Source organism: Lipotes vexillifer, unplaced genomic scaffold, assembly GCF_000442215.2.
Source record: "Lipotes vexillifer unplaced genomic scaffold, Lipotes_vexillifer_v1.1 scaffold1529, whole genome shotgun sequence".
Lineage (NCBI taxonomy): Eukaryota > Metazoa > Chordata > Mammalia > Artiodactyla > Lipotidae > Lipotes > Lipotes vexillifer.
This window is the reverse complement of record NW_006784325.1, coordinates 239,783-250,191: the sequence shown is the minus strand read 5'-3', so window position 1 is coordinate 250,191 and position 10,409 is coordinate 239,783. Positions and strand designations below refer to the sequence as shown.

The 10,409-nt window shown below is 52.0% G+C and overlaps 1 protein-coding gene across 1 annotated transcript in view; it reads left to right on the top strand.

Moving 5' to 3' along the window:
* POLE (DNA polymerase epsilon, catalytic subunit) overlaps nucleotides 1-9,032 on the top strand; it is a 55,758-nt gene extending 46,726 nt beyond the window's left edge. The window contains exons 42-49 of the mRNA XM_007456676.1: nucleotides 69-201; nucleotides 1,643-1,826; nucleotides 2,844-2,975; nucleotides 3,089-3,282; nucleotides 7,348-7,548; nucleotides 7,904-8,029; nucleotides 8,706-8,795; nucleotides 8,919-9,032. Coding sequence (XP_007456738.1) covers nucleotides 69-201; nucleotides 1,643-1,826; nucleotides 2,844-2,975; nucleotides 3,089-3,282; nucleotides 7,348-7,548; nucleotides 7,904-8,029; nucleotides 8,706-8,795; nucleotides 8,919-9,032 — 1,174 coding nt within the window. The remainder of the gene's footprint in view (nucleotides 1-68; nucleotides 202-1,642; nucleotides 1,827-2,843; nucleotides 2,976-3,088; nucleotides 3,283-7,347; nucleotides 7,549-7,903; nucleotides 8,030-8,705; nucleotides 8,796-8,918) is intronic.
* Nucleotides 9,033-10,409: the final 1,377 nt, after the last annotated feature.

Here is a 10,409-nt window from a genome sequence, read left to right as displayed (position 1 = left end):
AGGGAAAGTGGGGAAAAAGGGGAAAACTATTGATTTCATTTAAGCAATTTCTGTTTTGCTTGTTTTAGCATCCATTCTAAAGAGATCTTCCATTCTTTGACAATTTCTTTCTCTCGATGCTGGGAATTTCTTCTCTGGATGGATCCCTCTAACTATGGTGGAATCAAAGGAAATGTTCCATCTAGTATTCACTGTGGAGAGGTAAGAGGTAACCAGTCTTAGATAGCAGAGGTTGGAATCTGAAGCAACTTTAGGGGTCCACATTTGTCCCTTCAGTGTACACTTGAGGGTCACAGGCCGAGTGCCAGGCACACGGTTCTAGGCCCCGGTCATGACGGAGTCTGTGAGGGCAAAGATTACGAACAAGCAAACAAGTAGATGTAGAGGCCAGTGTCAGCAATGGTGAGGGCTCGGAGTAAACAAAAAGCAGGATAGAGATAGAGAGTGAGCCACGGGGGAGGGGCTGATTTGGATGGGGAGGTCGAGGAGTCCTCTGAGGGGGTGACGGAACTGCAGTGTGAGGCTACCATGAGTTACGGGACAGGCAGAGACAGTGGTCACAGGTGTGGGCAGAGAGCTGGCCGGGGCCAGGCCACTTGGGCCTGAGGGCTGTGATGGACACTTGGCTTTTAGTGATGGGGAGATTCTGAGTGGGGGAGTGTCATGGCCTGACTTCCACTTGGATCCTGAGTGGACAGCACCGCAGGAGGTCAAGGTCTGAGTGGAGCCCAGTTAGTGTTGGCCCAGGGGAGGATATGCGGGGCAGGGTGGAGTTGGAGAAGGACTCTGGTGGGCATTGCAGGTGGAGTGGATGGGCCAGCAGAATGAATGTGGAGTGACACCCCGGGGGCACAGGGGCAATGTCTGGGCAAGTAGGTTGTGGGTGGGCCTGTGCTTGGGTGTGTGAACCCCGACAGACGGGGCAGGAGAGCGAGTATGGGGAGAGGGGAGCTGTGCTTGGCTGCGGCATGTGGTGTTTGCCGAGCCTGATGTTTGCTTGACGTGCACAAGGTGGAGATGCAGAGGTCAGGTGGTGGCAGGGGCGTCAGGGGAGGGGCCGGGGGTGGGAACTTGGGGTCATCCCAGCTGCTGAGAGCACCTGGGGGTGAGCGTGGGTTGAGAGGCCTGAGTCCCCCCAGGGCAGGTCCCCATGGAGGAAGCTGCCAGTGGGTAGGGGAACTGGGGGGATGGGGCCTCAGGCATCAAAGGGAGAGTGGCCTCAGAAGGAAGGAGCCGTGCTGCTAAGAGCAGATAGGAAACAGAGGCTGCCCTTGGTGCTGGGGTTGGGAGGACCACTGAGACCACGATGGGAGAAAAGGAAGTGCAGGCCATGTAGACGGTCAAGGGAAGGCAGTGGTGGCTGCTGCTCTGAAGGATGGTGGCCGTCAGAGTTCAGATGTTGAACATTCTTCCCTTCCTGGGAGGTGGGAGTTGAATAATTTTAAAGTGAATCCTCTGAAAGAGCAAACGAGAGTAGCAGTCAGCTGTGTACTGAGTGCTTCTGTGCACCAGGCACGTTCCATAAATGACCTTATTCTTAAAGCCGTCCTGCAGGAATCTCACCTGGGCTCGGGGCGAACAGGGCACCCGCTGGGCGGTACTGCTGTGCGCAGACGTGACAGGGGTTGTCTCTGTGTCCCAGCAAGACTCCCCCGAAGAGGGCAGAGCAGAGGGGGAGGAGCCTGAGGAGGAACCTGAGGAGGGAGAGGAGGAGGGAGGTGCACAGGAGCTGGATGTCGAGGACCTGCTGGAAAACAACTGGAACATCCTGCAGTTCCTGCCGCAGGCAGCCTCGTGCCAGACCTACTTCCTCATGATCGTTTCAGGTGAGTCGTCCACACCCTCCCTCCATCGCGTCTGAGCCACGCAGTGGGAATAACGTGGCCCTGGTGGGAGCACGCCCAGAGTCGGGGGCCCCTGAGGGCTCCCTGGCTGCACAGCACTGTGAGAGGCGGAGAGGAGACCCTCGGCCACTCGCAGAACCTCACCGTGAGGCAGGCTGCCCTCCCCAGGGCGTCACGAAGCCTTCGTGGCCCTGCCCCTGAGGTTTGTGCGTGTGTACATATAGTGATCAAGGTAAACACCAGGTGGAAAAGTTTAGACACTTCCTGAATCGACTGCCCCACTGGCTGGTCCTTGAGGCTCAACTTATGGTGTAAGAAACTCCTATATTTCATCTGGGTCTAAAGGTTTAGTGTTAGTAACACAGCATTTTAAATCAACTATATACTCCAACAAAAATTTTTAAAAAAGAAAAAAAAGGTTTAGTGTTACAAATCAAATTATTTAGCTTGATGTGTAAACGAAGTGTGTAGATTAAACACCCGTTATAATTCAGAGCTAATCATTAGAACAGTTGATGAAGAGCATCATAAATTAAATCATAAATTAAATTGTCAGCAGACTCATAGATGTAGACATAGGTGCACCACGTACATAGCGACACAGGTAGTTCCGTTGTGGTTATTTTATATTTATATTTTGTCGACTTGTCTTTGAGCCCTTTGCTTTCTTAAGTTCTCTTCTGGAATGTGTGGGCCTGGTGGAGACTTTGGAGAAGTGTGCTGTGCCTGGGGGTCGAGGCGAGCCCTCTGTCTCGCCGTCCAGTGTGAAGGTTGATGCGTGTTGCCTGAGTTTGGGCGTCAGCGAGTGCCCTGCGTGTCCCCTTTTCTCTGATTGACTTTGGCTCATCTCAGTGCAGCAAATAGAATCATCGCTACTAATGACATTTCAGCCAGTCTGGCCGGCAGTGTGACTAGCCACGGGGTGCCCCCGGATTCTGGGATGTTGGTGGCAATGGTGAATCTTGGGGCCTGTGGCCTGAGCCTGCCCTCTCTCTGCAGCGTACATCGTGGCCGTGTACCACAGCATGAAGGAGGAGCTGAGGCGCAGCGCCCCGGGCAGCACCCCTGTGAGGAGGTGGGGGGCCAGCCAGCTCTCCCAGGAGGCCCAGGGGGAGGCCGGAGCCCTACCTGGTGAGCGCCCTTGCCGCGGGGGCCGCCACTGTGTGCTCCTCAGGGGACTTTCCCTCGGTGTTGCGCTCGCCCTGCAAAGTAGGGAGCAGGCATGGTGTCACTTCTCTTCCCAGGAGTGATCACCTTCTCACAAGATTATGTGGCGAACAAGCTCGCTCAGAACTTCCTCACCGCCACACAGAAGCTTCAGAAGAAGGTCACGGGCCCTCGGAGCTCGGCTGAGCCCTCAGCAATGTTCCCTGTCCTCCCCGGTTCTCACCTGCTCCTCAGTAACCCTGCTCTGGAGTTCATCAAATACGTGTGCAAGGTGAGGACACTCCCATTGACGTGTGCGCAGGTCACTCCTTTCTTCCAGAGACACCCACTGTGCCCACTCCATGCAGCCGCTGTGGGAAAGACCTCTGTTCTCAATCCGCTGAGGGGGCACGAGTCAGTGAGGGACAGGTGAGCTCAGAGAGCACAGGTGCTGAGAGGTGGGCTCGGGGGCGGGGCAGGTGAGGAAGGCCCTCTGATGGGGCCTGGGGCTGAGAATGAGACCACTGGGGCTAAGAGGGTCTGGCCATGGGCAGAGGGGATGCAGAGACCCTGGGGAGGGATGACCTGGCAGTGCTGGTGAAAGGTGAGTAGTGGAATGGCAGGTGCTCGTGGATCACGTGGGGCTGGTGGGCCAGACTAGGAACTGGACAGGGCTCCCAAAACATCTGGGCTGCTGTGAAACCTAAGAGGAGAGCTTGCTCGGATGCTAAATGCCTTTCTGGGAAAGGCAGGCTGCATCAAACGATGGCATAATATTACCAGATGAGGACCCAGCCGGCGTCATCCCTTACGGAGCATTTTACTGTCCGTTAAATTACCTCCCAGCAAATCACAGTTTCACAGTGATCAATTGACTTCTGATTGTGGTGAAGAAATGGTTTAGTGTACCATTTTAATTCCTTGGTAGACTTCAGAATTTTTAAGTTTTATTTTTATTAAAGTATAATTTACAGGGACTTCCCTGGTGGTCCAGTGGCTAAGACTCTGCCCTCCCAGTGCAGGGGGCCCGGATTCAGTACCTGGTCAGGGAACTAGATCCCACGTGCCACAACTGAAGATCCCACATGCAGCAACGATGATCCCACGTGCCGCAACTAAGACCTGGCGCAGCCAAGTAAAGAAATAAATACATATTTAAAAGAACAAGTATAATTTACGTACAGGAAAATTCACCATTTTAGTGTGCATTCCGTGAGGTACCCAATCACGCCTTCAGGATACAGAACCAGAGTCCCCCACCCCTGGCACGCTCTGATCTGTCTGTCCCTATGTTTATTTACTTTTTAAAAGTTGCATGCAGTAAGTCACTCTCCGTGCAGTGCAGTCGTTCGAGTTTTCACAGATGGATAGGGCTGGCCATCAGCAGCCAGGTACAAAACGGTCACCACCCCAGAGAGCTCCCCTGTGCTTCCCCTTGGGCTCAACTCCTCTCGCCTGCAACCTGGAACCGCTGATCTGTCATCTGTCCCTGCGTTGTGACCGCTTCCAGAATGTCACATGAGTGGAATGGTTGGTTATGTAGCCTTTTAGGTCTGACTTCCTTCAGTCAGCAAAATGCACCTGGGGCTCCTCCATGTCATTGCTTGTCTCGGTGCTTCGTTCCTTTCCATCACTGAGTCTTTTGCTCCCTTGTTGTGTGGGAGAACCGCAGTTCCCCGGTTGAAGGACATTCAGGTTGTTTTCACGTTTTTGGTGACTGTTAGTAAAGCTGCTGTAAACATTCTCATAGAGAAGGTTTTGGGAGAACATAAGTTTCATTTCTCTTGATAGAAACCTAGCAGGGGACTGGCTGGGTCATGTCGTGCTCGTTTCTAAAGTGGCACCGTTTTGCATCCTCATCAGCGGTATATAGCTACAGTCCAGCTGCTCCACAACCCACTAGAACTTGGTGGTGTTGATTTTCAAGATTTTATCTGTCCAGATAGGTGTGTAGTAGTATATCATTATGGTTTTAACTTGCATTTCCCTAATGCTAATGATGTGGAGATTTTATGCATGTGCTTGTTTGCTCTCCATGTGTTTTTGGTGAAATGTACAGATCTTTTGCCCATTATTAAAAATTGTTTCTTTTTAAAATAATTTTTATTGGAGTATAGTTGATTTACAATGCTGTGTTAGTTTCAGGTGTACATCAAAGTGAATCAGGTTGTTTTTCTTATTGAGTTTTGAGAGTTCTTTATATATTCCGTATATAAGTCCTCTATCAGATCTGTGATTTCCAAATATTTCCTCCCAGAATTTGGCTTGCCTTTTCAAAATTCCATTTTTCAGTGAGCAGAGGGTCTTAACTTTTATCTAATTTGTCACTTTTTAAGGGTTGAGCTTTTGGTGTCATATCTGAGAAATCTTTGCTTTAACCAAGGTCACAAAGTTTTTCTCTTCTAGAAGTTTTATAGTTTTAGGTTTTATATTTAGTCTGATTCATTTTGAGTTAATTTTTGTGCAATGTGCATGTTATAAATTGAGGTTCATATTCTGCATAAACATATCCAATTATTCCAGCATTATTTGTTGAAAAAATTAGCCTTACTCCATTTAAATATGTTTGTGCTTTTTTCAAAACTTAACTGGCCATATATATGTGTGTGGGTCTGTTTCTGGGTCTCCATGAATCTGAATATCTATCTGTTCTCCAATATCACACTGTCTAAATTTCTGTAACTTTATCAATAAGTCTTGAAACCAGGTAGTGTGAATGCTTTAACTTTATTCTTCTTTTTCAAAATTATTTTGACTATTTTAGTTCCTTTGCCTTTCCTTATAAATTTCAAATCAGCATATCAATTTCTACCAAAAAAAAAATCCTCTTGGATTGTTGATTGGAGTTTGGAGTCTTGGATTAATTTAGGGAGAATCGATATCTTAATGTTCAGGCTTCCAATCCATGAACCACTATTTCTTTCCATCTGTTTAAGTTGTCTTTGGCTTCTTTCATCGGTGTTTTTGGAGCTTTCAGCATAAAAATAGTGCACATATTTGCACCTCAGGTTTTTATGGTTTGGGTGCTATTGTAATGGCACTGATTTTTTTTTTTTTTTAATTTGGCTGCGCTGGGTCTCAGTTGCAGCACGCCGGATCTTCATTGCTGCGTGCGGGATCTTTAGTTGCAGCATGCGGAATCTAGTTCCCTGACCAGGGATCGAACCTGTGGCCCCTGCATCAGAGGCATGGAGTCTTAACCACTGTACCACCAGGGAAGTCCTGTCCTGAGAGTTTTAATCATGAATGGATGTTGAATTTTGTTAAGGGCTTTTTCTGTGTCAATTGAGATGATTGTATTGGTTTTTATTCATTAGTCTCGATATGGTGAATTACACTGATTTTCAAATGTTGATCCAGCCTTGCATTCCTGGGGTAAATCCCACTTGGTCGTGATACCAGTGGGTTCAACTTGCCGGTATTTTGTTGAGGATATTTGAGTCTGTGTACGTGACAGTTTTTTTTTTTACTGTAGTTGTCTTGTACCATCTTCGTCTGGTGCTGGTATCAGGGTGGCCCTGGCCTCACAAGGTGCGTTAGGAGTGTTCTCCCTCCTGTGTTTTCTGGAAGATACTGTGTAGAATCAGCATTACTTCTTCCTTAATGTTTTGGTAAAAATTCACTTTCATTTTTTTCTGTCTCAATTCCATCCAGTGCTCTCCCTGCGTACAAGACATGTATAATGTACATATTTTAAACAATACTGCCAGTAGGCTGTCGATCCTCATTATAAATGTGCTTGCAAATCCACCCACTTTGTTTCAGATCGACCATAAACGCTCCTCCCAAAGAAGTCTTCTAAGTGGTGTTTGGTTCTGTGCTCTTGGCATTGTGCTAGGACAGGAGTTGTAGGGCTGGGAGAGGCCAGTGAAACATGCCCGTGCTGTCTTCTCTTGTTTACAGGTGGGGGGTTAACGAGTCTCCTGTGGCTCTGCAGGAGCAACTTCCAGCGCCAGCACTGCGGGCACTGACACACACGTGTGCTGCAGAGGCGTTTCTCGGCTGGCCTGGGAGCCCCCCACCGTGGAAGGTTGAAGTCAACCCCTTTACAGTGAGACTGCAGACTCAGGACTGCCTGTCACTGAGGAAGAAGGGGCCAGTAAGGAGAGCACGTAGAGCACACTTCGGTGTGCCCCAGAGTTCCCTGGAGCTGACAGAGACCACAAGGCCTGGGGGCGGGGCCTCCACTCCACTCTTACGGCCCCGAGTCGGGGAATTGCTGATGTACAGAAGGCAGGAAGAGTTGAGATGATGCTGAGAAACAGTAGCTTAGAGAGTTGGCTGTGGGGTTTTCTGGTCCAAACAGCAGCAGGGAGGCCCCGGGAGCTGTCCCTGACTTGGGCTTTGTTCTCTGCAGGTCCTGTCTCTGGACACGAACATCACAAACCAGGTGAACAAACTAAACCGAGACCTGCTTCGTCTGGTAGATGTCAGCGAGTTCTCGGAGGAGGCCCAGTTCCGAGACCCCTGCCGCTCCTACGTGCTCCCTGAGGTCATCTGCCGCAGCTGTAACTTCTGCCGGGACCTGGACCTGTGCAAAGACCCCTCCTTCTCTCAGGTGGGCCAGCTCCCTCAGGCCCCTTGCTAGTAATATCCAGGCATCAGTGGATCAGGGGGTCCTGCAGTACTCCCTGTCAAGTGACCCCAGTCTCCACCTTTACTGGGCTACACCTACTGGGCCCCCAGCTAGCTTTGATGTGAATTAGAAACAAACACCCTTTTCAATCCACTCAGCTGCCGCATGCCAGAGCCTTGTCCTGGTAAACACGTAAGCGATGACATTGGTGATGTGAGTGTGCCCTGGAGCTGTGAGCAAGCAGTGCCACAGTTCTCACCACGAGCTCTTCTCTTTCCATCCCTTCTCAATACTGGGGCTGAGGAAGGTGACCTGGTCCCTTTCCTTCTCTGCCTAGGATGGGTCTGTGCTGCCTCAGTGGCTCTGCTCCAACTGTCAGGTAGCCTACGACTCATCAGTCATTGAGATGGCCCTGGTGGAAGCCCTGCAGAAGAAATTGATGGCCTTCACCCTGCAGGACCTGGTGAGCAGTGGGGCCTGGTGCTGGGGCTTTTCTGCACCCAGCCCGACCGCCCCTCCAGTTGGTGGAGGGTTTGTTGATAAGCAGTTCGCACCCATGGGAAACTAGAGGTGTACACAGGTCTCAGCGTCGTTACCTGCTCCTCCAAGGTAACCACCTCTTGGGTCAGGCCTTGTCCATGAGCCCAGGTGACTCATTCATTCCTACAGCATCTGTTGGGCACCTACAGGAGCCAAGTGCTGGCTTCATGGACCTTTTTTATTCTAGTGGAGGGAGATAGACAGTAAACAGGACAACTAAGTGATGGTAAGAGTAAAGAGAACCAACAGGCAGTGTGTGAGCAAAAGGGAGGCTTTCAGCATTAGATGGAGGAGTGGTCTCACCAAGAGGGAACATCTCAGCAAAGACCCGAGGAAGGTGTTGGGGTCCAGGCAGGGAACAGCTGGTGCCTGGTGTGATGGATGGGGGAGCCCCAGACTCAGAGTCAAGGGTAGGGTGTCCACCGGGAGAGTGTTGGGAAGCAGTTGGGATGTTTGGATAAAGCCCATTATCAAGTCTCAGATTTTATTCAGAATTGAGGTGAAGGCCACGGGGGAGGGAAGCCTGTCAGGTGCCAAGCGACTGGCCAGCCCTGGCCTGGGCCGGGGAGGCTCCTGACTGGGGCTGCTTCTCATTGCAGATCTGCCTGAAGTGCCGGGGTGTGAAGGAGACCAACATGGCCATGTACTGTAGCTGTGCCGGGGCCTTCTCCCTCACCATCCACACCAAGGTGGGGCCTCCCGTGGACAGCCAGCCCTGCTGCCCCTCGGCCATTGGCCCTTTCTGGGTCTCGGCCTTGCATCCCTGTGCCTCCTCTGGGACTAGTTCTCACTGTGACTGGTCATTCCTGTAGGTCTTCATGGAGCAGATCAGAACCTTCCAGAACATTGCCCAGCACTATGGCATGTTGTACCTCATGGAGACCCTGGAGTGGCTGCTGCAGCAGAACCCCCAGCTGGGCCATTAGCAAGCTGGGCAGCGTACCCATTCTCTGCTCTGACTACCCACATCCAAGACGGGCACCCAGGAAGACGATCCTCAGGGAGCAGGTCATGCAGCCCAGAAGAAGCGTGAACCAGCCAGAGCAAGAAGTGGCTCCACCTTCAGGTTCCCTGGGGCCCCCAGCCTCGGTCAGGGCAGCCCTCTCGAAGCCTAAGAAGCGTCTCCAGCGAGGGGTCCCAGGGCTGCTTTCTCTCTGGATGAACACCCCTCTGCTGCTGCACGGCCCTCCCTGAGGCCCCAGCCCTTCCTGCCCACTCCTCTGCTGCCCTGAGGTGCCCTTGGAGGTCTTCTGTTTGATCCGAGCCCCTGAGGGTGGCTGGAAGCCAGACGCAGGGCGAGGGGCACCTGAGTGGGAGTCTGCAGCCCCAGCTCTCCAGTCCCTGGCTTCCGGGAGAGGTGGCTGTGCTACAGACCATGCCAGCGGCATGCGGGCCTCATCCAGGGGACCCTGGCTGAACCTGTGGCAACTTGGGCGTCTCTCATACACTGAGTTCTGGGGCTTGGGCCCCTCTGTCTGTGGAGATTCCCGGTCAGAGCAGCCTTTGCCAGAGTGTCCGTGTCATGGCATAGTCACCTCGTCGGCAGCAGCGAGACTGGGCGGGGGGTGGGAAGGCTGAGGAAGGGAAGGGACTCAGGCTGGGGCTCAGCCGCAGCGGGGCCTGGCACCTCTCCCTCTGAATCTGCCTGTGCTGTGAGGGGGCCACTGCAGCAGGAGGCCTGGGGGCCCCGGGGAGGGAGGAGGCGCGCCATTATCGCGGACTTCGACATCTTATGTTAGCACCTGGATTCTAGAGAAGTATTTCTTCACATGCAAGACTAGGTTATTTCCTTCAGGTCTGAGGACTGGTTGGGAGGATGGAGAAAAGGGCAACGGCAGTTTTATCGGGATTGAGGCAGTTCTGTTCTTGCTTCTCAGCCTCAGGGATCAGTACAAGACCTGTGACCCCAAGGCAGAGAGGGTCCTTGGGCTGTGCCCCCTTTAAAATGTGACACTCACCACCAGCTTGTTCAGGGCCCTGAACAGAGGGGCACAGAGATGTGCCCCTTGCTGCACAGAGATGTGGGCTGTGCTGTTATCTCCTCCAGGGTGGGGCTGAAAGAGGAGAATGGGCCAGGCTGGGGCACCCTTTGCTGAGCATGAGTTCTCGCTCCGTTCTGCCAGCAGCAGCCCCAGAACATAAGATCAACTCTGTGCACCTCATTTCTAACTAAATGCAACTGGAAGCAAAAGAAAAGCAGCCAAATTGGCGAGAACACAAACATGTTAAGAGTGGCTTCCCAGGAGGCGCAGTGGTTGAGAGTCCGCCTGCCGATGCAGGGGACGCAGGCTCGTGCCCCGGTC